The sequence below is a fragment of the Poecile atricapillus genome, chromosome 5, assembly GCF_030490865.1.
Source record: "Poecile atricapillus isolate bPoeAtr1 chromosome 5, bPoeAtr1.hap1, whole genome shotgun sequence".
NCBI classification, from domain to species: domain Eukaryota; kingdom Metazoa; phylum Chordata; class Aves; order Passeriformes; family Paridae; genus Poecile; species Poecile atricapillus.
Window position 1 is genome coordinate 4,830,285 of NC_081253.1, and position 27,442 is coordinate 4,857,726.

The 27,442-nt window shown below is 39.5% G+C and overlaps 1 protein-coding gene across 1 annotated transcript in view; it reads left to right on the top strand.

Annotated features, from left to right (window-relative positions):
• LRP1B (LDL receptor related protein 1B) overlaps positions 1 to 27,442 on the top strand; it is a 473,299-nt gene that overhangs the window by 157,048 nt on the left and 288,809 nt on the right. Inside the window, exons 6-7 of the mRNA XM_058839737.1 lie at positions 23,752 to 23,871; positions 25,225 to 25,353. Coding sequence (XP_058695720.1) covers positions 23,752 to 23,871; positions 25,225 to 25,353 — 249 coding nt within the window. The remainder of the gene's footprint in view (positions 1 to 23,751; positions 23,872 to 25,224; positions 25,354 to 27,442) is intronic.

Sequence of the window (27,442 nt, forward strand, 5' to 3'; positions counted from 1 at the left end):
AATATGGAAATTCGGGCTTTTTTGAAAATCCAGGCAGTCTGACTTGATTTGTGGACCATGCAGAGCTCTCAAAGTCTCTGTGACAGTAAAAGTTCAGGAGCCTTCACCCCTCCTAACAGAGGGAAGCTGCTGGCTGAGAAATTGTACTTTTTATACCTCTGATTTAGAAACTCAGTCATACAGAGGTGTAGAAAAGCAGATTTATACCAACAATAAACATTGCTTTAAGAGTTAGTTTGCATGGGATTGGCTGAAGAGTCACCAAACAGTTGTTTTCACACTAGAACTCAAATTGTCCACTAGATCTTCCCAGACTGAGCAGTCTCTCTCTCTCCCTATCTCTATTCCTATTTCAGGAGCACGATGGTATCTTAGACAATAATTACTATCTTTTGTAGCTCTTATAATGTGATCTTAAAGTTCAATAAATGATCTCCCAGCAAGAGAACTCCATCTTTTAAAAGGATATTGAAACTTAAGCATCAGAACTTACATTATTTCTGCAGATTCTGTTGTTTTTCATATTGGATTTCTGTTTCTGATTTTCTTGATTTTCTTTACTGCATGTGCATTGTTTGCAGCATGATTGAGATGCAGTAGAACAAAAATCTATACAAAGCTAAAAAATATGGTTATATTAAGAGACTTACTGAAAGTTATTCAGAAGTCTTAAAGATTTTTACAAGAGGTTTATAGCTATTTTTAAAAAAAGAAATGTTATACCATGCCACCTGATATTATAGATTTGGGGTTTTATTTAATTCTTTTTTTCTTTTTTCTTTTTTTTTACCTCTGATCTGAAGGAATGTGTTGCTGCAAACAGTTTAGAACTGGCAATTAAATATTGCAGTAAAGCATGGAAAGAGTGAGGGGTTTTGTTTTATTTTTTCCTCAAGGATGAAATATGGATAATAACAGTTCTGCTACCAAAGTCTTAGATACAAGCACATTATCCCTGCCCAGGTATTATAGCCCCCTCCATTTCCTTTTCTTTTTGTAGATACCCAGTGGTTTTCCACTCAATTACTCATTCTGTTTTAATGTCTCATTTTCTTATTTCTTAATCTTACTTAAGTAGAATTTGCTCATCCGAAATTCCTGTGGAATTCTTTACAACAATAATTTTGCTTTAGTTTACTTCAAATCTAAGGTAAAAGTAGATTAATTCTGTAATTACTGTTCTTATTTGCTTGACTTGTTGGCTCTTGCTGCTTTGTTCTGGGATGCACAGAACACTGAGTTTTAGATTTGTAAAGTGCAGCATATTCATTTGTAAAAAATGCATAAAAATACATAAAATAAAATCTTTAAGAGCAAAGGAGATATGGTTGCCAAAGAGACTCAAAAATAAAAGACTCAGACAAAATCACAAGAGGACCTAGAAGTTCTGGTAGTAAGTGCAAAGCACTGAAGCTTATAAAGTTAAGAAAAAAGTCAAATTATTTACTGGAAACAAAACTTTTGAAAGAAAAAAGAAATATTGAATTGCAAAGCTGGAGAGAGGAGTAGAAACTGGCCACAGATTTTCTTTATTAATTTGAAGGTGTGTGGGGGAATGGGGGAAGATGGTTGACTAAGTTATTTTGAAAGTCTTCTGGACAAAATTTGTGTCTCTTTTTTTTGTGATGGAGCAGCCTAAGAACGAAATAATTCTGTTGCTCTCCCTTCTGTCCAAGCTATGGGATGGAGAAGACAGAACAGGGCAGATGAAGAAGTGCAGTGGAGGAAGAACAGGATGTCAAACAGAGTTTTCAGAGATAGAAAAAGGAGTCGATGAGGGCAGTGAGTGCTGGGATTTCAGACAGACCTTCCCTGGTGACATTGAGGACACCCTGGGAGGCATTTGGAAGTAATTCCCTGTATTGATTCTGTGTGGAAATGATTATTGTGTTTGTGCAGCAGCTGCTAAACATGCTAAGCTGTTTTATCAGCATCTTTTAGTTTTAATATTCCCAAAGATAACCTTTGGCCATCACAGTCCCACACAGAGAAACGAGTCCTAATCCCCCCTTGCACCTGAGTTGATTTTATTAAGACATTTCCACTCTGACTGACAGGCTCCAGTCATTAAATTATGAAATCCAAATGAACCCCAGGCCCTGTGTTCTGTGTCATTCCTTGTCAGGGTCAAGGGAAATCAGCTTAAATTATCCATTGGCTTTTTTTCTCCTTACAGATTAGAGTATTTGAAACAGGGATAGAACTATATCTCTCATCTGTTTTGAAAAAAAAAAAAAAAAAAATGATGACACATTAGAAACTTTAAACAGATCAAAATTCAGGTTTATTAATACTGACTGTAGAATTAGGAGTACTGACCAATTTTGGAAGAGTCCCTGGATGTCCACACGTGTTTGTTTCCTGCAGAAGTGATACCAAGTTCTTCTTTTATGCACAATAAACCCAATCTGGCTCTGAAGAGCTGCTGCAGCATTAGTCAGCCTATTTTGCAGCCATTTCTATTCACAAGGGGGAATAAAAAAATCATCCAACTTCTAAATTCTCTAAATGAGGTCTATCTCCCTTTCTTTGAAAGAAAATAGAAAGCTTGTTGCTTGGTAGAGCTCAGCTGGGACCTGTTACCTCTGAGTGATTAGGAGAACACGCTTTGTGCCCACTCTTCTCAGTCAGGGAGCGCTTTTCTCCTTTGAGGAAAAAAAAAAAAATAAAAAAATAAAAAAGATGGGACAAAGCTATTGTTATTGACCAGCATTTTTCAATCAGGTCATCTCATCTCTTTTTAAAAATCTAAAGAATATTGCAGCTGCTGCCAGTTGTTCTTCTTGAAGGGCTTTTGAATGGCATTTCATTAAAGGAAGAAAAAAGGAGATTGTATCGAGAGATACAGTAATTCTTGCAAGAGATGGGAGATCGTGGAAATACATTAGCTTTTTTATTTTTCAGCTGTAATTGCCACCTTACCAGCTCTCTTAACTTGGGATTTTTGGTGTTCTACTAGTCTTTTTTTTCCCCAGTTTTCTGTTGCTTTTCCACAGATTTTTATCAATACCAACATTTTATATTTGCTGTCTCTGTCTTCAAAGAATGAAATTAAATAATATAATCTGAAGGTAAATAATTTAAATATGGAATTAAATTGTAAGTTTAGCTAATAAATACTTGTTTACCAATATATTTATATCTATTAATGGTGGAAAATAAAACCAGAGGTGATTTCTGGAATCATGGGAGACATCAGTATCTTTATTATGGACTTAGACGTTCATGGATTCTTCTTCCAGTTTTGAGTCACGCTTTGGGTATGAATAGCAGTATTTTTGTAGTATGTATGATCCAATAATCCATTTTATTCATTCATTGACCTCCCTGACACTGTCATACTTGTCCTGTCTCACTCCTCCAGTGAAAACAGGAACACTGAGTTCAGTGTAGCCTTCCCCACATGGTTTTGGCATAAATTAATGTTGGTTAATTTGTTTTGTGTGTGCTGTTTATGAGCACAGTCACCTGCTGCCTGTGACAGCCCTGCTTCTCCTCACCCAGCACCGGTGTCTTTGTGTCACCGCACAGGAATTTATGGGCGCTGCTTTACCCTGGAAGTTGGTGGCGAGTTCCTAGAATTTCCCAGAAACATTAGTTTTCCATAAATTTTCCATCTGCAGAAGATGAAACACGCAGCAGACACCCACCCTGTGACAAATGGTGCCATCTGAAAATGGGAAGTTTTGACTGTTGTATTTTTGACGCCCAGCTTTACGCTGAGCTGGGAGCTGCAGGGTTTGGGTGGATGAGGATGTGTGTGTGCCATGTCTCAGGTTGTTCATGGGAGCTGGAGGTGCTTTCCTCTGAAAGCTCCTTGAAGTCATCCTCCTGCTCCCTTGCAGCGGCTGAGGGAGGTTGGAGCAGGCTGCAGAGACCTGGGTGGAGCACAGGAGCAATCCTGGGGTTTAATAGCAGAGCTTTCCTCTGCCACACGCTTATTCTGCCACGATAAAGACAAGGCATTTCCATACTCCCTATTTTCCAAACAATCTTCCTTCTCCTGGCTTTCCCCATGTGTCTGATGCTGCACAGACCCGTGACCTCCCCATGCTGCCTTCTGGGTGTTTGACAATTGGCTCGGAGTCCATCAGGCTGCCTCAATTGTGGAGCAGCAGCCGCCAAAGAGCAACTCCACGCAGCGGTATCAGCCTCATTAGCAGCAATAATGGGCTCTTAGAGCACTCTTGATTCTCCTATGATTTTAATGGCACAGCTTTCCCCGTAGGTTTTTTTTGTATGGAGAAAGCAGGAAGTCAGAGAACTTTTGTCGCCAGTAAAATATGGAGGGGTTGCAGATACGCAATTCCTATTCTCGAGGTGTCGTTCTCTTTGTTCTGAGGAGAGCACAATTGTCAATAAGGAAAAAAAAAAAAGTTTTTGATGGGAGATTTTCATTAGAAAACTGAATTTGAAATATTCATGTCAGGAAGAGCACACTGTGATAGTCAGCATTCAGTTTGAACTTCTGAATGTTGGAAGGGTTTTTGGAGGTGCTGCTTGAAAGAAAGTAGATCTCTGATCTTGGATGGTCTCTCAATTTATTAAAACCCTGAATGCACGAATAGAGGCACTTCAGAGAACATCACACATTGTAAAAAGTTAGGAAAAGTAATATGGGTCCCTTAGAAGTCCTCCATACGAGTTTTTGGAATTCATTTTGGATGTAGTTGTACTTTTCTTACAGCTGAGCCTGGTAGGCAGCCGGGGGCTGCAGAACAATTGGATTTCTTACTGGTTGACACATTGCTGAATTTTGCTGGTATGATTTTAATTGGGAGTCTTGTTACCAGTCCTTTCATCCAAGTATAATCCCAGTTTTGTTCTCATTTATTTTGGAATAAAGACCTGGGTTTGCTTTTAAAAGGTGAAGTGTGAATTTTGGCACATCTCTGCTTGATACTCTACCTCATTCTTACAAGGAAATTGACTTTCCTTTTCATTTTTTCCTTACTCCTGGGAGAGAAAATTACCACGATGATTAGCAATTTGTTTAAATATTTTAGGGTGAATCCCAGAGGTCAACCAAGTTCTCCTTCCTTACAACCAGGTGGATCAGAACAGTGCAGTCACAGGTGGTAGTAGCAATGTAGTGTAGCTGTATTAGGAGTGGTAGATGGAGAGTAAAGTAAATGTAATTTTTACCATCTATTTCCATGCCTGTGTAGCTATCATGAGACTTGCTGTGCTTTTTAAAGACAAGAATTGCTCTGCCAAGAGGAAAGAATTGTAGGAATGTGTGCCTTTTCAGTAAAATATTGTGGGAGCCCAAACCTTACGTGTCCTTCCAGGAACCTGATGAAGGGGAAGCGGTAGAATTCTCCTGTATTCATTTTGGGTCAGAGCAGAACTAATCACATCACACCCCCAGGTCTGTAAAGCACAGGAACTGTGGCAATCTGACCTCAGGGTGAACTGACATGGTTTTAATACCATCACATTTCAGCAGAGTAAAAAGATATCTCCACTTGCACAGTCAGTGGGATGTCTTCCCTTTGTCACTGCAGTGCTTGTATCCCCTCAGAACAATCTGTACCCCTCGTCTGCAAACCCACCACGTCAGAAACAGAGAACCTGATCGTCATTAAGTTCATTTACCAGGATCAACAGGATGTGTATGAATCCTACTTGAGTCCTAAGTTGTGAATTTTTTTTTTTCCCCCCCAGATATAGCCTCTGTTAACTGCCTTAAAATTACATCAGTGTAGAACAAAAATACTGCTAGGTTATGTGGGAATTATTTTGATGTTATCTCTTTGTTTGCTTGTCTCTTTGTTTTTAATAAATGTTTCCATTATCTCTAAAAAACCCCACAACTTTGATTGAGGAGGACTTCTAGTAGGATCATAGTTTTTTTTGAATAATGGAGCAAATTGTGTTTGAAGGAAAGCTAAAATTTCTGTTTCTTGACTATTCTTTCAAACTTAAAAAAAAAAAAAAAGTTAGTTTTCCTTAGTTGTACTAAAAGCTATTAAAAAATTGTATTTCTCTCCCTGCAAAAAGGGTAGGAGGGGGGATATGCGGATACTACTTAATTTACACAATTCCCTTTTTATTAATTTAACCATTCAGGGATATTTTTCCCCCTTGTATTTTATCGTAATGGTTGTGTGTGTGAAATGAGTCTGAAGCATTGTAGTAAAACTGTAGAAATATTTCTTACACCAGCAGCTAATCTCCTGCAGCTCATCTGCATCCTGTACCTGAATCACCCACTGCAGTGACAAGTAGAGCAAGTGAAAGTGAAATAAAATAGAAAATAAAAGAAGCTGCTCACTGCAGTTGGAAATATGACCTAAAATTAGCATCACTTCTAAGTCCCACAACAGCTTTTATGTCACCTGAATGATAATAAGCATTTTCTATATAAATATTCCATAGAATTTTACTGGTAGACAGATATTATTCCTCAAAATCAGAATCAGGTCTGGAGCCTCAGCTGTGCTGAGAAGGACAAGCCAATGCAGAAATAAGTGATCACTTGAGAGAAAAAAGAATTTTTGGGAAATGCTGCAATAAAAGTCATATGATGGTGTTGAAACTTTCAAAAAGCAAACCCACATAAAAATCTTTGCACAAGTATTTGTGCTAACATCTCTTCATTACTTGTTTCTTTTGAAGCTGTGTGAGGAATGATTTTATTTTTATTAAATTATGTTTTTTGGGTTTTTGGTTGCTTTGGGTTTTTTGTTGTGTTTTTTGTTTGTTTTTTTGTTATTGTTGTTGTTTTTGTTATTGGTTTTTGGTTTGTTTTTTTGTTTTTGTTTTTGTTCAACACATTTACAAGCTTTGCCTTGTAAATGTACAAAGTAGTCACTTGCTCTTTGGCTTCCAGATTCATTTTTTGGCTCAAACCCGCTGTTCTGTAGATATATTCACATTCATATAATAATGAGGTTTTTCCAAGCAAACCCCATGAATAACTGCATGTATTGAAAATAAACTCCAAATCTTAAAACTTCCTGTAAAATAGGAAAAGTGTTATCAAATAGGAAAAAGAAAACACATGAAACACATGTGCAGGAGAACTATAAAGATGACTTATATACTCCTGAGCCTCTTGCTACAGCTTGTGACATCTTTTATAGAAGTGTCACCTTTAGGAGGCTATTTTTGGCAATGATGTTACAGCATGGGATTGTAAGGGTAACAGTGGGCATTGGATATATCCTCCAGAGATCACCTTCACACTGCCTCAGATATTTCTAGGCGAATGAAAAAGGTGAGCAGTATAACTTGCTGTAGAACTCTGCACACTTGTTTTATTCTTTCTCATAAAACCAGATCCAGTAAAAACTTGGCCTGAATCTGCTATAATTTTCATCAGGATTCAAAGCCATTATTTTCTCTGGATAAACAGCAGTTAGTACAAATCTTAAATATACATGTAGGGAAATATTCAGGCTCTGTACCATTTGTCACTTGCAGAACAGCTAAATCAGCAGAGAGGCACAGCCTGCGCTAGGGAAAAAAAAAAAACCCTTCATACCTAGCTAGTCTGGAATTAGCCAGCTGTCACTTTCCTGAGCCAGGAGTAGGTGGAAGAGGAGACAGTGATAAAACTTAACTGACTCTTAGTTTTTCTTCTTGCTTCAAAGAGTGTGAAGCTGTTCGGTGTTTCAGGAGCCCGCAGGTTCCCGAGGGCTCGCTGCGCACGAGCCGTTTAAGGGAGCTCTGCAAACTCTGCTAGCAGAGGCTTTGACGTTTCCATGGCTTGTGGAGAAGTCAGTCATTACAGACAGGCTGCTAAATTATGGAGGCAATTTTTATCTGCCAGTTCCTTGCTTCTCTTGCTTCCTATAAGCTTCAAGAGTATTTGAGGGAAAAGTATTGGCGTACTTGGTTGTCTGAGTGGCTCCCTGAGTTACAGCCTTTCATTCCCAGGCTGTTCACAGATTTCTTATGCTGGTCTGGACCCTTTTTGGCCACTCCAGCAGGAGTAGGTAGGCTGATCTCCAGCTCATTTTACAGCCAGTTCTAGGAGAAAAGAAACCTTCTTTTGCCATTCCTCAAGCGAAATCTGTTGTGAAGATTCCTTACGGAGCTCTGCTCCTGTCTTTGCAGTGCTCTCTGTGCACAGCCTCCAGTCATGGAGCAGATGAAAAATGGAGAGACACAGAGAATTTTTAAAAAAGGGGAGGCAAATAATGTGACTTTCTGCTTTGCTGCTTCCTTGTACATTTCCTGTCAGAATTTACCTTAGTAAATAACTCTATAACTCTATATTTAGAAGGGGAAGTATTTTAGCAAGACATAAGACTCAGCACAACAAAATCTATTTAAATGCAACATAATTGAAATGTCAACATAGCCATGCCTCAAGGTGTTTCTTTGGTGAAGGCTGGATATGACACAAAATAGATGCCTGAATACTGTGGTACAGAAAAAGCCTTTCTGTACTCAAGTCCAGTCTCGTTCTCACCTTATGGAATGTTTGCAAATGCTTGGCTGCCACTGTGGTCCCTGCTCTTGCCTTCTCCAGGGAATCTGACAGTTCAGAGCAGGTTTTGGGCTCAGAGGAGGGAGGAGCAGGGAGGTTTCCTGTAGGGACTCCCAGCCTCAGCCTGGAGCTCGTGCCCCACTTGGCAGGACAGACCTTGTGGCTGCTCAGTGAGTGCCCAGGCACTGTGGAGATGTGCTGGGAATCTTGCTTCTCCCAGGGTGAGGGTGGATTCTTCATTCAGATTCTGTTTGAGTGACTTGAAAGAAGACAGCACCACTCTACACGAGCTGCTCTCCTCCCCTCTCGCCTCCACAAAGAGCGGGGAATACAAAGTACCATTCAAATGCTTTTTTCATCTTTCAGATTTTTCAAAATTAAGCAGTGACTGTGTGTTAGTCTTTTTTAAGGCAAGTCCCCTGCTTGGTGACCCATAAATCGTGCTCCTTGAAGCAAGCTGCTTTGCTGGCCTTCCCATGGAAGTGAAGCCTCCACGGTGAAGGGGACTAAGAAACAAAAGTGCCCTCCCAGGCTCCAGCTGGTGCTGCTGAACGAGGATGGGCCGTGGCACAGGGCCCAGTGTGGATATGGTTATACCAAGTGTTGGATCTGTCTATCCCAGGCAGCTTCCACTCTGCCTGTGTCACACATCTTTTCTTAGTGGCTGATAGACAGAGAAGACCAATCCATGCGACTCTTGCTTCATGAGGCACCACAGGTTTTTTTAAGAGGTTAAGTTCAGTTTGATCTTCATCAGCAAACTGTGATTTCAGAAGGAAAACGAACTTGACAACTGTTTCAACAACCTGAATGTTTATGTATGTCTCCAGTTAATGCCTAAAGTCAATATTTGTTAGGTCTGATTGATAAAAATATGTGCCTTTCATCAAGGTCAAATTAATTTGAGGAAATTTGCTTTTGCTTACCATGCTGCTTTTGCACAGAATCCCTTGTCAGACTTTGCAAAAAACTGTGCAAGCATTTCCTCATTTAAATTATGATTATCTTCACTGTGAACTTCCCTGAGAGCACCACCTCATTTGAATGTGTCTTTTTTTAAAGGATGCCACAGATTGGATTCCAATTCAGACAGGTGATAAATTACCTGCCTTGACCCAATTCATTAACTTTAATGGTATTTGAAGTCTTTATTTTATTCAGGATCCTCCAATAGACTTGTCTTGTAGACATCTTTATAATAATGTCCATTCATCAGCCACTTAAAAGACATCACTTGAAACTGGATGTGACTGTGAGGATACAGATTATTTTTTTCCTGGGTTGTGATCTGGCTTAGGATTCCTTGGATGTTGCAGGCTACATCAGGCTGACTTTGCAGGAGACAGTGAGGCTTGGGAAGGAGTTCTGGAGCTGTGTGTTAAATATGTATGGCTGGATTCATGTAAATTCCAAATTCATCTGATTAAAGTTGAAGCTGCTGCTTTCACAGGTTACAGCCACACCAAATGTTGTACCACAGATCTGGAGTTACCCTGTGGGTTACAGAGGAGGGCAAAGTGATGGCATCACTTTGGAGCAGGTCCTTAGAGGATGGCTTTGTGGGACAGAGCTGGAGGATTCTCTCCAGATATTTCAAGTATTACTTTAGCTATATTATTGCAAATATAAATGCTGTGCCACAATGGGGTTAATTCTGGGAAGGAAGAAAACAGCCTTCTGTGGGATTTGTGCCTTATGCAGGTTCCCCTTGTGATCTACTGCATTCTCTAAAAATAGGGTCTCTAATGGGGTGATTCCCATTGTGTGCCTTTGAAAATGGATCCGTTTAGGAAAGGGAAACATGACAGAGCTGAGAAAGCAAGTTAGCCCCAAAGCTGGAGTAGCAAACCAGCAACTTTTTCTTTCCATCCACAAAACCAATTTTCTGTCTCATGTTAAAAGAAATGCATGTACAACAACCACTAACATTACACTAAAGAAATAATCAAAGCTGCTTGTGAACTGAAGTTTAGCCACTGAAGGCTGCTGGATTTGTCCTTCTCAGTCTGGGGAGGGATGTGTGGAAGGACTGAAAAAGGAAGTAAGAGTTGCTGTCTTCTCATCTCTCAAATGCCAGTGGCACATACACACAGGAAAAATCTGATTAAAATAATGAAAATGGTGTTGTTTGCAAGGCTTCAGATGATGTCAGGATGGAAGCATTTGTTGGTAACCTGCCCTGAGGAGATGTGGTCCCACAGCTGCAGAGGGAGGCCAGCAGCAGTGGCTGGAGTTCACTCACAGTAGTCATTAAAGCATTAAACAAAAAAAATACATCTGATTTAATGCATATTTAATAGTTTTAATTAATTGCACAGGTGTAGTCAGGCAACAGTGAGGAGTTTTCAGTAATGAATTTTGTAATCTGACTTTTCCTACAACCTCACCAACTGAAACAAGAAAGGAAAAAATGCTGCAAAATAACAATTTTGCCCTCTGAAACCTCTCCTCTTTTAAATGTGGTAGTGGAACTGTTTTTCACAGCTATGCAAGTATTGTACATTTTTTTTTTAGTTGGACATGCCCTATTTCTTAGGGGCAGTAGAAAGAAAAGCCTTTTGTTTCTGGTGTCCTTTATTCTGTGTGTTGGACTGAGAGCTGTGAAAAAGTTTGGGAGAAGTTGAAAATGGTGTTTTTTATTAATTGAATGTGTTCAGAATGGAGAACATCTGGTAGTGTGGTGGAGGAAGGGACAATGAAGAGCATGGAGCAAAATTAAAAATTTGGGAGATATAAAAGATATGTCCAAACAGGACAATAAATAAATATTTTTTTTAAAAAAAAAAGCTAATAGACTTTACAGAATAAAGCAAGATTTTTTCTAAATTTGAGTACAGTTATTATATTTTGATTGCTAGAAAAAGTGGAGGTGAAGTGTACACATTTAAATTTTGCTGTTGCTGCAACTGCTCTCTCAATTTAATTTTCAATTTCTGTTTTTTCATGTAGACTTTAATTATCCTGCAACCATTCTAACTCATTCTCTCTTTAACTGCTTCTTAATTTTCACAGCAGTCATCTATTCAGATTTCTTTGCATTCCAGATATTCAGATACTTAATGGCTTTTATTAAAAGTCAGTAAGTAAATAAATAAATTCTTCCTTTTTTGTTTGTTTTGTTTGCTTTTAGGTTTTTTGTTCTGTTTTGGTTTTATTTTTCTATTTTCTTGGCTATTCCAATTTCACCTTTAACTTTAGGTATGCTTAAGCTTTTACTGGTAACAGGGAGCAGCAAGGAGATAATTAAGCCCAAAGTTTGTTTCAGTGATGTTTCATAAACATATTTGAGTGTGTCTCTTCACACATCAGGACGTAGCTATCAAAACCACGTAAACAGAACCATTGTCCAGGCACAAGTCCAGTAGCAATAATACAAAATATTGTAGACAAGATGTTTGCAGGCTGTTTTTGTTTTGGCATTGTTTTTCAGGGAAAAAAATGGTGATTTTCTAAGTGTGTATTTGTTGTGGTGGCTGTTCCAGCTCCCAGTGTGATTGAATTTTCTAGGAATGCTGAGAGTACTTCTCTCAGTGGAGGAAAAGTCTCTTTGTAGTCTGAGCATCCTCTGAGAAGTTCTGCCACCAAGTCAAGCAAAAGAGAACATCTAATATCAACTAAAGATATTCCACAGCTGGGAAAGGTTCCTGCATTCAGGGAGCTCTTCCTGGGAAAGTTTTGTGTTATTTAGTGATAAAAGCTGCTCTGGAATTCTCTGACTGCATAACCAGGAGCTCACCAACACACAGCTGTGATTCAGGAGGGAGGTTTGCTTCTTGCTCTTCGATCTGCTCAAGACTACACAAGAGAAAATAAAAACGAGGCATTTTTTCCGATTTCAAACCCATGGTTTATGAGGGTAAAACACAATTGTTTTTGAAAGTTCTTCAAATGGCACTCCAAGGTTACAGCATGCTGAAAGCATCTCCTGTAAGAAGCCTTTACAGAGGAGTAAATGAATCTTTTATTCATTTTCCCAAGCAGTAAGACCTTTGTTTTCTAATGTTAATACTAGTTAGGAGAACCCTGTAATTTAGGTATTTTAAAAAGACCTTTAAATATTGCAAAATATTTATTCTGTATTTAATAAATAGAATATAATGAATATATATACAAAATTAAAGGTATTTTAACAATACTTTTATCTGAAAAATTTGTTGCAGATAGTTATTTAGAACTGATGATTGTAAATCTAGATTTTACTTGTATAAAATACAGAGACAACAGTATTGGAGTAATCTTAATGGTACACTGTTATACTTAATAATTTTATTTCTAAGTAGTCCTAATATTGCAAAAATTCATTCTGAGATGTAAAAAATAGCTTCAAACAAAAGCTAAGGTGATACATTTGTTGATTAACTCCATAATTAGGATGTAAGTGGCTTTGCCTACTGAACCCTACATGGGTGGAGCTTAATAACTCTTTAAGGAGGAAATAATGAGGGTCTCTAACAAACCTGGAATTAGCCAAGAGCAACTGGAGTTACATCCACCTCCTGAGTTTCTACTTGAGGAAATTGTGAAAAGCTGCACCAGCCTAGAAGTTTTCTGTACTTTAAGGAGACAATATCTCAAAATAGCATTTGAGAGAAGCAGTGATCCACACCAAAACTGTATTCATTGTCTTAAGCCAAGCCCTTGGCACAGTTGGACTGTTCTCTGAAATAATCAGAGGATTTAGAAAAAGACTCTGGAAAATTAAAAAAACAAAACAAAACAGACATTTGTTGGTTTTTGTTTTGATTTTTTTCCCCTCTCCTTTTGCTTTTTTCTCCCTTGAGAAGCCAGGGAAGAGAAGAGCCAGGTTAACTTTTAATGTGCCAGAATCTGGTAGCTGAATGTTGAAGCAATGCACGGAGCCCTTGTGTAAACACCTTGGAAATTCCACATTTAATCTCAGGAGCTGGAAACAGGGCTGATCTTTGTGGTGCCCTTCAACCTCCAAAGCACATCACCTGAGTCTCTCATTTTCAGTGTTATCCTTTGCAGCTGTGCCTCCAATAATCTTGGGCTCTGGAATGCTGAAATTGCCACTGAGGATCATCATGTTTTATTAACTTTTTTCTCAGCCTTTTCTGCTTGTGGCCCAGAGAATGAAGCAAGGGACAGGACACAGGGATTACATTTATTTATATGATGGCCACTAATAAAATGTGTAAATGACATCCTCTGTGAAAAACTCCATTTTTCTCTTCCTTTACAAGCAGAAGCACATGCAGCTACATAAAAATATAACTCTACTTGATCATAAATGCTACAGGTGGCTGAAATGATTCATCACTGGAGTTTTCTGTTCATCAGTTCTTTGATTTATAGGATGGGAAAAGGGAAGGGTTTTATTTTGGGCTCCAGAGACTTGAAATGCTTTCTTTTTAAAAAAAAATAATCCTTAAACAACAGCTGGGGAACTTACAATAAAAAAAATACCAAATAATGCTATCCTACATAAAATATTCAGTAAAATTAAAGTTTCTTGCATATATTTTGTATGGCTATGGTAATAACATTCATGAGCAATAAGGATGAGCTGGGCAGGTCTCTGACTTGCAGCTGAATGAAGAAATGAATAAAAAGCAGTTCTTGGCCTTCTGTTGCCTTCAAGCTCAGTGCCACCGAATCAATCACACATTGCCAAAGGCTAAGGGCCCATTAGTTGGTTAAAATATAAGAAATGCAGCAAGGGAAGATGAGTCATGGTGAAATGGCAGCAAATGTTGCCAGAGTTTGCAGTGCTGCTGCTGGCTGTGTTTTCAGCTGCTGCTCTCTTTGGTGCTTCTGGAAAAGTTGTTGCTGAGCAATCCCAGCTGGATGCCAGGTGGGGTGACATCAAATCACCAAACATGGAATTGTGTGTGCTCTCCCAAACACTGGGACAGCAGGTTTGAGTCACAGTGATGTCCAAGGCTTTGGGATGTGATGGTTCCCATCTCCTCTGGACCTGCACTTGTGCACAGTGACCCAGATGTGAGATGGTGACACCCCACCAGTGAGAAACACCCGGGACATCACTGCCAACAGTGCCTTGAGAAGGGGCAGCTGTGGGTCATTCCAGGCACCAGCAGCAATAGACAACTTACAGTACAGTTTGTCATGAATTGTTCACTTCCAATGGGACAAACATGCTCCTAAAGTCAGCTTGAATCCCACCCTGCTTGCTGCAGGGAAAAATGTAAGTGTTCATCGTCTTTAGCTGATTGAAGATCTGCTTGTGAGGGAGTGTATCACTTATATCACCTATTGTAGCCCCTGCCACAGTCCAGGATACATATGTCTGTCTCCTTGGAATAAAAACAGTCAACAATTGAATAAGAATTTTATTTTTCCAGTGTAAGTTTTCCTTGCTACCAATTTTTAATTTTGCTTCTAACTTAAAAGCCTTTCTGTTATCCTTCACTGGGTTTTGTTTGCACATAAACAACATTCACTTACTGAATCGCATGTTTGGTTCTCTGGAACCTGCTGCTCTTTTTGTAATTGATTCCAAGTCCTTGGCTGAGTTTCCAGGAAGGCTCTGCCTCATGAGCCTGGGGTTTCTGCTTGGCAATTTTTTGAGGATTTTATCTGTCAAGTGTAGTTGTGTTCAAGAAGAGAAGCAATTTCTGAGGTACTACTTCCATGAAGAGGCATGAAATTGGGCACTGGGAAAAGCTATTCTAGGTGTCTTTTGTGATTTCAGAATGATTTAATTATATTTTTCCACATAACTATGAACCAAGCAAAGTAAATAAAGATGCCAGCTATTTTTTTTTTTCCTTCATCCCCACTCACCCCAGGTATCAATAAAAGAAATTTTATACTCTTTTGGCCTCTCTGCAGTGTTTTAAAAGTTCCACACCCTTCCCAGCCCTGTTGCACCATTATATCTACAGCACTAGATGAGGTAGCAGAACAAAGAGAGTCTAAACTTGTTATTTATCTCTAAAAATTGTTGTTCCAGAAGAAGACTGAGACATCTTGGTGTGCCACATGGAGGGAACGTGGCATTGCCATGCTGAGGTATATCCACTTGAAGCACATTAGATGTTTTCAGCTGATCTTTGTGGGCCATTGGAATGGGACATTCCCAGAAATCCATGTATGAAAGCACAGCGTTGGTTTTGGGAGAGCTGATCCTCATGAGGGAGTGAGATGGTTCAGTCCTCTGCAGGAGACTGTTTTGAGAGACACTGAACATTGATGCTGCTGTACTGTGAGCTGGCTTCCCATAAATAAAGCTGGGAAACATATAAAACCACAGGAAGTCACATTTTTTCCACTTAGGAGTCCTTGTCACGCAGTGACCAGATGAGTGGAATTGTGTGTCTGGGGAGGGGACAACCCAGGAGAGGGGACCTGCCTCGTCAGGGACAGACTCCTCATCTTACTTGGATCTCCAGAGCTCCCCCTGAGAAGCTTCCTAACATCCTTTACTGCCACAAAACATTCCTGAGCATTTTTCCCAGCAGAGCCTGCTCTGCTCCTGCCAGCCATTGCTGCTCTGGTGTCCAAGCATTCCCCAGGCACTGAACTGCAATTTACTTACGAGGCTGAGAAACTGTGAGCTAATTCTGGAAATGCATTTCATACAACTAAGTCCAGGCTACTAAAAAGCCCAGGTGATCTGTTCCTGCTGACTTCTGGACCTCTGTAGTTTATCCATTCTGCCATTCACAGACTTTGTCACTCACAACTTTCATCTTTGGCCTTTTAACATTAGTATTGTTAGGCTTCATACCTCATTAAAGATTATTGTCTGTACCTCAATTTACATGTATTCAATACCATGAAAATTCGTATGATGAATACTATTGAAAATACCTAAAACTATAAACCAGTTTATATAAACTTTAATGTGTATTCTTCTCATAGCTAATTTTTTCAAATTTATATTTTGCACCCAGGTTAAAAACCAGATAAATTACTCTCTTCAGTCATGAAATCATTTACCCAGTTTGTTATAACCATGTGAGCTTTTCTTTAGCTTATGCTTGTGTATGGCAGCCAAGGTGTAACTAAAACAGCAAAAGGTCAGGATAATGAGCCATTTCCACAGGTGAAGTCAATATTTCTCTACATGCCTCCTACCTGCTGATCTCATCTTTTAAAGTGTTGTGTGATGCTATAGTTGAAGAACACCACATAAAACAAATTGTTTTGAAGCTGAGCCAAATATTGTAGGTCAAGATTTAGGCAGGCAGAAATTTCAATAGCACATCCTTGAAAAATAAATCTATCCATGAACTAGGTAGGGAGATACTGTTCAGTAATATTTTTAAGATGGTTATACTCATGTCTGAAAGGAAATGCTGAATGTTATGGAAGATTTTATTTCCTTATTTAACCTTTGTTTTTTTTTTCCTTCAATATTCCTTCTCTCTGACTTCAATATGTTGGAAATTACAGCAAGAAAAGACAAAAAAAGGAAAAAAAAATCTGTCTTTTCTAAGTAATATTTTGTTACTCAGAAGCAGCCTGAACTTACTCAGCAAGACGTGCCCATTTTCACTGAATAATAATCACAGCAAGACACTTCTGGTTGTGTGCAGACTGACAAGCAGATTAAACAAGATATGTAATTTTCCTGTAATCATAAAACAGACAAACACGTTGTAATGTCTATTTAAAATAACAAATTAAGTTGTTCAGGGACTGATTGCCAACACACAGACAGTGATGTGGAGAAAGATACAATAGAGGGTTGAGATGCATCAGGTGAATTTGTGAAGTACAGCCCATGTGCCACCACGCTCGCCTTGAGCTGCTCTTTTCCAAGTAAAACTTCCTGCATCACTTGTTGCTGCAAGCCAAGGTTCTCCTGCTGATGGGGCTGAGCTCTGACACAGAGTATTAAGACCATTTAAAAAAAATAAATAATAACTAACTTGACAAAAAATCTGCTGCTCAGCCTTTACATGAGAGCATTGTCCTCACAGCAGTTGTTTAGGAGGGGACAAACAGCACTGCCCAGGTTCTCGAGGCTCAGGGGTGTTGACACATCACAGCCTTTCCCCCACAGGATGCACCAGTTGCTGCATCGAGGACTCTCAGCCTGAATCAACACTGCTGGCAAAAAGGCTCCTGATGATTGTAGTCATGGAAAAGGGTGGAGATACAGAAATCTGTTAATACATTTTCTCCAGTAACTATTATATGGAAAATTTAGGAGCAGCCTGGTAACCAGGATGAAGCACCATCCTGAAGCGTCATTTCTGTCCCTCTGTCTTTAAAATATTGTTTAACAATCCAGCCTTAGAAAGAGATTCTGCCCTCAGGAGTTTGAGCACATGGAATTACCTAATGACAGTCCTGACTTAGACATCTCAGCTGTGTGAAGGAAAAGCCTTGCAGTTACACCCAGGACTTAGAACTGGCTTTAGCTTACTGTCAGAGATCGGGATGCAGAGGTTTCTTGTTAAAAACAAGATTTTTAACTTATTCTGGGGCCTGATTACCCTGTCTGTGAAGTGTACAGAAATCCTGCGCTGCCTGATGGCTCCTGGGGCAGGGCAGCTGGGACTGGCTACAGGCTTGAACTGTAAATGTCTGAGTCTTTAACACATCCCAGTTTATTTTTCTGAATGGATGATTTATTCTAGGAGCTAACAAAAAACAACATTTTATAATTTGACTCCTTGTGCTTCTCTGCTGAATTTGACAGAGATCACCCCCAGCAGGGCTGGAAGGGCATGAGCCTGATCTCTGATTTCCATGTCTCTTTTTCTGGGGTGCATCTCCCATAACAGAGTTATGGGCTGAGGTGTCTGACAAAGTTCATTACAGTTCTGTCTTTTTTTCTTCTATGGTAAGATATTAAAAACCAATAACATGACCAACAAATGTAAGATAAAAACATGCTGCATTATTTCAGTCCAGCAGTTGAATTCTATCAACCAAGCCATCCTTTTCTGCCAGAGAAGCAATCCATGAACCTTTATATTGTGTCTCTAGCATCAACAATAACAAACAAACAAAAAACTTAGGGTAGATTACAACAAAGTCTAATTTGTGAAAGGGTTGTTCTTCAAAAACTCAAAACATAAACCAGAAAAGAAAAATAAAGCTTATGGCATATGTGTGATAAGAATAGTCTAGACATCAGTGTATGAATATTGAATCACAAAAACTGAATAAAACAGAGATAAGATCAAGTAAATTTCTGAAACACAAAGCTGCTGAAAAGAATATGATTTTTTTTTTTGGGAAAAAGAGAATGAACAGAGTTCAATTAGAAAAACAGCCCAGTAAGACTGTAAGCAAACAAGCTCCTGTAAGTTTCCTTTGGGTATATTTCAGACACAAGACAAAAAAGAAAAAAAGATTGATCTTAGTTCCATAATGAAAACTGGTGTTTTAGCTTTGGGTAGTATGTTGCTTGAGGAGCAGAGTGGAGGAACCTCCTGGGTCATGTAAATGGTTTCTGGTATTTCAGGGCCCTTTCCATATGCTGGTTTTTCTTGGTCTATCATGATCCATGTCAAAAGCAAGCACTTATTTTCTGTCCCTGCTGTTCATACTCAAAGAGGAGTTCCAGAACCTGATTATGGTAATAGCTAAAAACCTTCTCATTTTCAGCCAGAATTTATTAATGGGCAATTTATACTCATTTGTACTTCTGCCAATAGCCCTTTAGTTTAAATTGTCTCTTTCCCCGCTGTTGATCCTCTGATATATTCATAGACAGCAGTCATAATTCCTCTTCATTTTCATCCCCTGGCACCAATCAAGACGAAAATTTGCAGTCTCCCCACAGATTGCAGCTCTCCCTTCCCTTGCTAATCCCTCAGGCTGTGATTCTGCTTAAAGCTGAGCTTATTCTCCACGTATCCATTGGGGTGTGCACAGCTGCCAGCAGCTGCCTCCTGGAAGGAAAGCACTCAGGAGCATCCTGGGGCTTGACATCAACACTTCCTCTATGGGAAACGCATCTCCCAATGCTCTCAGTGATGCATTTCCCTTTTTCCCAGGAAACATTGCACTGGTAGCTCCTGGTCACTCTCTGATGAACTATGTGACAAGGATCCTTTGTTGTTTCAAATTGGGAAGTCCTGAACTAACAACAGCAGCTCTGCTTTTATCCCCCTGGTGTATTTTCTGGCACTTTCAACATGTAAACTTCAGCCAGTTTCTTTGATTTGCACCAGCTCTGTATTTTTGATGTTTATCAACATTACATAATCAGTAAATTTTAATTCACAGAGTCCTGAAAGGTTGGCAGTACTCTCCAGTATATATTGTCATTATAAAAAGAGCAGGACAGGATTTATATATTACAGAAGTACATAGAAAACATATCTGGGAACCCGCTGCAGCCAAAATGCTTTCCTATCATGCAGGAGGTTCAGAAATAATGGCAGCTAAATGCATTTTTCTGTGTGTGCCTCAAGTCTGCCTTTGTATGGTCATACAGAATCACAGAAAAGTTTGGGTTGGAAGTGACCTTAAAGATCATCTCATTCCTCATCTCATCCACACCCCCCTGCCAAGGTCTGGGACATCTTCCACCAGGTGAGGCTGCTCATGGCCCCATGAAACCTGGCTGTTTTTCCTGTCAGGAAATAAAAAGCTAACAGGTATATTGGTGAATCTGTTCTACTTTTTTTGACAATAGCCCACAAATAAATAATTTTTGTGTTCAGAAACTGGAAGCTGAACTGCTTTTCCCCTTCACAGAAACAGCCAAAATATCTGAGCATGAGAACCTGGTGTGAACCCTTTGTGAACCTCATGTCAGCTCAGGAGGAACTGACAAAAAGGATAGTCAGATCAATTGCTTAAACCTTTCATTAAAAAGCCATTCAGGAGAAGTTAGTTCCTTATATCATTCATCCTGAATGAACTGTGATAAGCAGTGTGTTTCATTGAGCACAGAAGGAATAAATGAAGGCAGGATTTTATTACGGCGAATTCCTGCGGGAGCAGTTTGTCCGGGAAGCTTACAGCTCCTCTGAGTCATTGTCAAAGGTATCACTTCAGGGGAGATGAGATCAGCAGCGTCTTTCCCTGACTGACTACTCTCATGTGGGACCAGATGCCTGGGAGTTAGAGCAGCATGAAAGTCAGGAAGCATAAGATTGGCATGGGTGTCTTTGAGAAAGCAGGGTGGCTTTTGTGGCAGACCTGGATCACAACTTCAGAGAGTTCATGGAGATGTAGGGAAGTAAAAAATGCTGCCCTTCATGTCTCCTGTGGAAGAAAGAAAACACTGAACAAAATGACCTAAATCAGAGCTGAATGAATTGTCACTACTCCCCGGGCTTGGGGAAAGTAGATCATCCTAAAGACACTCACAGCTGCTGCTGCTGCTACCCTGTATTTCTGCAAATCTCACAACTTGCTCTGCAGCTCCTTGTCTTGAGCTGGGGGTCTGCCAGAGAGCTGTAAAGCTCTCTCCTGTTGTTTCCTTCGGTGCAGCTCCTTCCTTTAAATCTTGCAGTAGAAATACCAGGCTTTGTCCAACTCTGAGCTTTCTGTAGCTGTGATGAAAGTGGAAAGCTCAGTGATGCTCATTCCTCACTGCCTGTGTACTTTGTAAACCAGTTCTCGCTGAGAAGGGGAGATCAAAGTGGGTGCAGAATTTTAGAAAAGACAAGAAATGACAGTCCCTTGGCTTTTATCTCTTTAAAGGTCCTATCTGGAGCATTAAAAATATCAGTGTTCTGCTTCATGATTTTTCTTTGCCTTCTCACTTCCCAAGAAACCTGTTACAAATCTAACCAAGCCTTAAATGTATACACTGTCTTCCATAGCTTGTCCTTCAATATTTCAAACATTGCCAGAGGCAGTCAAACTCTGTTTTCTTCCAGAGGTTTTCAGAATCGAGTATTACAGCTATTACAAACTAGCTGGTAAAGTAGAAAATACATTTTCTATTTTACTGTTTAATGTTTTATTTATGAAAGGCATCTGGAAGAGGCCTTAATAATTTGCCCTAACTCTTGGTCAGTCCTGAAGGGCCCAGGCTGTTGGACTAAATGATCATTGTAGGTCCCTTTCAAATGAAATATTCTTTCCTAATCTATTCCATTTTATTCTATTCTGTTTTGGTTTTTTTTGTTGGTTTTTTTTTTATAGTCTATCTATTCTTTCCCTCAACTGTTATTGTATTGTTATTGTATTTTCACTTATGGGTTCCCCCGGCAGGGTTAGAAGATCAGCAACAGAGCAAAACTTTCTGGGGCCAGAAAGTGTCTGTCATAATAAGAAAACAAAATATATTTGAAATGATCTGATGAATAATTTAGAGTAGCAGGGGAAAATGTCAGTCTGAAGTCAGAAACAGATGGCAGTTAACAGTGTTTCTTTACTGGTTTTGTAAGGGAAATACAACCATTTTGCTGTAAAAAGCGACACATATGATACTGCAATAACTTAAAATCAATGAAATGCAAAAGTTTTTGTGAAAAAAATCAACAGATAGACTGCTGGGGTTTTTTTGTTTGGTCAGTTTGTTTTTGGTTAGTTTGTTGGGGATTTTTTAGTTTGTTTTTTCCCTAAACTGGCCTCACTTTCCAATTAATTGTCACTGTTCTCCAGCTTTCCTGGCTGTGTGCAGGTCTGTTCTGGTTCAAGCTGCTGCCTGTCTGCATCCATTAAGGAAAGAGTGCAAACAAACCAAGTCCTGTTTGTGAGTCAAGCAGCTCCCATCCAGTAACAGCTCTTGGCTGTGTAGCACCAGGCAAATATTGGAGGAAGAAAATTATAGGTGGTAAAGGATGGTTGATCCATGTTTGCTTAGAAAATGAGATGTGTGTGCTGATTTTGTTCAGATAGAAACATTAAATAAACAGATGCCACCTCGTCTGGCTCCAGCTCCTCGGTGTGCAGAACCATTTTAGGGCACCTTTAGGGAAGTTCCTCAGTTTACCCTCTGTGTGGGACTTGTTCTGGACAGGTGCAGCAGATTCAAGGACTGGACTAAGGACAGGAAACCAACAAAGCAACTACAGCCAAAAAAATGTGTTATCTTCCTATGCACAGGGGCCCACAAGGCAGAGAAATATACCAGAAACCACTGGGAAAATGGGCAGATTTAGACAGTGTGTGGTCTATCAACCTCTGGGCTGTCTGTAGATTGAGTGGCACAGAGTTCTAGGGAATGCCCTGAGATAATTGTGTGAAACCACTTTCTTTTTAGAACAGTTGCATTAGAATAAGTTGTACCTTTGTGTGCCAGCCACATCCACTTTTCTCCCAAAATTTCAGGTTTATTTTGACAGCGGCAGTCGCTCCAGAGTGGAAGCTCCAGGGCTCAGATGCTGATAGAGACTCTTCTTCATATTCATGTTCATTCTACTCCCAAGCAGAACTCGATGAATAATGATCAGACAAATTAAAACTATTCACATATTAGATACAGATTTCTCTTTTTCCTTAGGTCATACCCAGTTACTTAAAGCCAGCCCTGTAGCAGAAATTTCTCTGTCCATTTGCAGGTTATTTTCTGATCCATCTGCATAGTTTTGAAAAATACCCTCAGAGCACCTCCTTAAGCTGGGTTTCTCAATCTTTTTTTTTTTTTTTTTTTAATTTTCCTGAAGGTAAAAAAGTGTTGCTCATTAAAATAGTGGGGATTTTTTTGATCAGCAAAATTATTGAAACATGGCACACAGCTTGAGGCTGTGAAGGGTTTGGAGAAGTTTTTGTTTGGTTTTGTGCTGTTTCATGCTGGAAAACATTACAGTCTGTATTTCTACAAGATTTCATCAGTTTTCATCATGCCTTTTGCTGATGGTGTGTATTAAGCAGATTCTATGAAGGATGTCTGCAGTAAGGACAAATATAATCTCTACGGGTCTATCCAGCATTGCATGTCCAGTGCTAAAATATTGAGTCAGAATGTATTCCCACTGCTTGGTGTGAAGGTTTTGCGTGCATCATTAAATCAAAACAAGCTCAAAAAAGTTAGAAAATCAATTGGTATGAGGAATAATAAAGACATAGATGTTGAAACATTTCTCATAATCTCAGTTTTTTATAACTGCTACCACTTCAAGATTGTTTTTGTTTTGGTTTGGTTCTTTTCCCAATAATTGTTATGACTAACAGGCAGAAAGTGGATGTTTAAGCAGTACACCTCAATAACAAACTTGTGAGCAACTCTAGATAGAAATAAAATGCTGATTTCTAATGTTTAACTTGCTGACCTGCAGTTTTCATAACAAGCTCTTTACAGGGTGTGTGTGTGATAAATTTCCAGCTAATATAACTGGTGGTGGTGTTTCCTTCATGAGACATGCACTCAAATATATTTCAATGTTTCTATAGTTTGTGATCTAGGAATATAAACATATAAACAAATATTTAGTGACATCTTGCTCTGTTACCATTCACAGAGTTGCTGCCCAAGTGCCAGCAGATGGATTGCCAGTACAAATGTGCCATCACCAGGAACGGCACGTGGTGTTACTGCAGGGATGGATATGAAACAAGCAGCGACGGGAAAAGCTGCTCAGGTAAACAAGAAATTAACATTAACACCCAGGTGTTCTGATGGTTTCCTGTTGGCTCTCAGGGCAGGGAGCTGGTGGACAACCAGGACAGCACCATTGCCTCCTCACCCTTCTTTGAGGGCGTTGGTCATGCACAAACGTGAGCTTTTGGGGCAGAAAATGGGTAGAGTGCCCCTAAAATGAGAGTCAGGATCTCCCTCCTGACTCTCTAATGCTCCTGTCCCCCAGCAGCAGCAGCTCTCCTGAAGTTACTGAAAGATCAGCTGGAGTGGAGTGGTTCTAGAGCTAAAGCTGAGTTGTGTGAGCTGCTCTCTCTCCACACTTCCCCACCAGGAGAGCCTCTAAAACCTGTAGTGTTTCACCTCACAGCCATAAAGTCACACCTAGATTAGAATTTGATAAATGATTCCTCCCAAGGTCATACAGCTTAACTGAGAACCTTATTTTGGAGTAATTAATACAGACTGAAACTGTAGACTTAAACTATAGACTGTTCTCTTCCATTTTTAAAACATATGACTTCTTCATTCTCTATCCAGATGCTTGTTTCTTGCTTTAGTTTTTCTCTATTAATAATTATATTGGAGTTCTATGGCTCCATGGATGCTCTCACTACCAATCATTCCTATCTCCAACTACAAGTACTGAGCCAGATTCTTCATAAATATAATTTATTATAAGTTCTTGCTCTCTATAGTTGTCATGTTTCGTGATTAAAAATATATCTCAGGAAATAATTTAAACAGCAGGTTTTTTAGAATGTCAATTTATTACTTAAACCCTCAACCACTGTTAAATAGCATATCTTGATTTTATGGTATTATCCTTATACACTCCAGTTGAGAAAAATGTTCTTTATATTTATTAGAGGAGTATATAGTTTTTGATGTTGGATGGTGGTTTAATGGAGAAGTGGTGACAGCTCATTTAAGGAACTGTAAGACATTGCCAGCATAAATAGGTTGAGAAGGGTAATCAATTACTTCCTCTCCTGAAATGTTGCTCCATTCATCAACCCTGATAACTAGTGATCTCCACTACTAACAAGGACTCAAATGTCTCCCTAACATGATGTAGGCATTGAAGACTACTTGAAATAATGAAGGTTTTATCTTAAAAAAATTAAGAGCTATTGAACTTGAAAACTCCTACCCTTCTCTCTGGCTATTTGAGTGATTTCAACAGCCAACATCCCTGATAAATTCATGGCTTGAGAAGGGGAAAACAGCAAGCCTCCCACCAAAATGATTCATGACTTAAACATCTCTCTTAGAATTCTCAGTTATATTGATTTTCTTTTTTTTGTTTTTTTTCTCTCCCTGATCACTAAACTAGATCTTTTTAATATCCCTTTAGATGTGAATGAATGTGACACGTATGGAAGCTGTAGCCAGACGTGTGTAAATACAGATGGATCCTACACTTGCAGCTGTGTGGAGGGTTATGTCCTTCAGCCCGATAACAAATCCTGCAAGGCCAAAAATAGTAAGTTTTAACATCTCTTTACCTTCCTGAAAATATTTTCTGGTTTGGTCCTAGAGGATTCATATGAAAAGACAGAGATGAGCACAGGTGAGATGAACTTTCCTTCACTCTTCTACAAAGAGCCACACAACAAGCTTAGAAAAAACTTTTCCCTTATTAAGACAATACTCCGAGGGAAATATTAAAAGTTATTATCTGGATATTATTAATTAAAGCAAAATACTCAATTCAGCCAAGATTAGAAGAGTTCCCAGTTTCCCTGTTCATAAATAAATCAAAGATTTTCCTCACACAAACAAAAAAGTCTGTTTACTCTGGGAAGACAATGGAGACAGGGGAAATGATCATGAGGTAATTGTACCCTTAGGATGAAAAAAGACACGAGATTGCTTTGTCCTTGCATTATCCCAAGAGGTGAATTTCCTGATATACATATTCACATGAGGCTTTTTGTTGCTTAGTGTGTGTTTTCATTACTTCTAGTGGATTGGGTATTTGAGGAAATTAGTCAATTGTGTTTAATGAGGCAATATAGTACACAGTGTTTTCTTATTCAGCATAATGAATTAACAATGCTTTTATATTAAAAACCCAAAAAAGTTCCTTAAGGAATTCTTGAATATCCACAATGCTGAAGCATATGCAGCTGAGCATGAAGCTGTGCTTATTGTATATATTTTTAAGGCTTCCTTTTTGTAACTATTTTGCCATCAGAAAATAGGTTTAGTGATGGTTCTGAGGCTTCCTCACCTAAAGAGCATTACTAAATTCCTTCCTTGATCACCACTAGGAGTTAAAGAGTATTTTCCTGCTTATATGTTTTTTTCTTGATTGATACATGGACATTTTTTTTTTAAATATCCACAGTGAAGCCTTGTGAGATAAGAAAGACCCCGCAAAGTAATTATATTTTATTATTCTTTCTCCTCTACATGGAAATCAAAAATGCAATTCTAGATCAGGAAATCCTCATGGTGCAAGTACTGGGCTTGAGATGACCCTTTTAGTTTCCCTTTTTACACACAGAAAACTGGGTAACAACTGAGTTTTCTAGTTAGTTGTTGGCGTCAAGATGAAACAAATCACATTAATAAGTAACTTCTCTGTATTTTTTGCTACTTTATCATGCTTATTTGACAGAAGTTTTCACATTTTTGGAATTTTCAGAAAGGAATCACTACTCATTAATCAAAGAAGTCCCTGTAGGACGGTACAAACCAGGGTCACGGTGCTGCACAGAAATGAGTGTTGCCCATTACTTTTTTTTAAAAAAAAAAGGTAGCTTTGGATCAGAAGAACAGAATCCAAGGAAAAAACCAAACAACAAGAAAGAAACCCAGCACTTAGAAAACTTATCAATTATTGTCCTTAAAGAACCTAAAGCAAATAAGGATGGGAAAAGGGCAACCTCTCTGCTTTGTCTACATTTGGCAAAAGTAGTTGTCAAACAGATGAAGAAAATGAGCCGAGGCAGATTCAGCTCCGTGTGGAAAAGCTGTGGGAGATAAGAAGCAGCAGGAGAGGGGTGGGCTGGGCTTTCTGAGGAGCTTTCCACGTTCATACCAGAAGATCTGCTGTGAGTATGAATTACCATCCGTGCTGACATCCTGGAAACGACACAGCCCGAAACACCAAGCCACCACCATCATCAACACCAAGCCACCACCATCACCAACACCAAGCCACCACCATCACCAACACCAAGCCACCACCATCACCAACACCAAGCCACACCACCATCACCAACACCAAGCCACACCACCATCACCAACACCAAGCCACACCACCACCACCACCATCCCAGCCGGCTCTGGAAACGAACTGGGAGGTTTCTGAACGCTGAGGAGCAGGAGGTGCTGAGCAGGTGACTCTGGTTGTGTCCAGGAGCCCTGCCCGGTGCTGGGGACAGTGTGGTGACACTGCAGGTCCATCAGCTCCTGTGTGGCTCAGAGTCCCTCTCAAGGCTCTCTGCACGTGTGGTGTGGAACAATGAGCAGAAACTCCTCAGAGGCTGCTCCTTGCTGCCCTTCAGGCGGCCCCATGCTCGCCTGGGAAGGTGGTGAGGTCCCTCCCTCGTTAAATTCCGCAT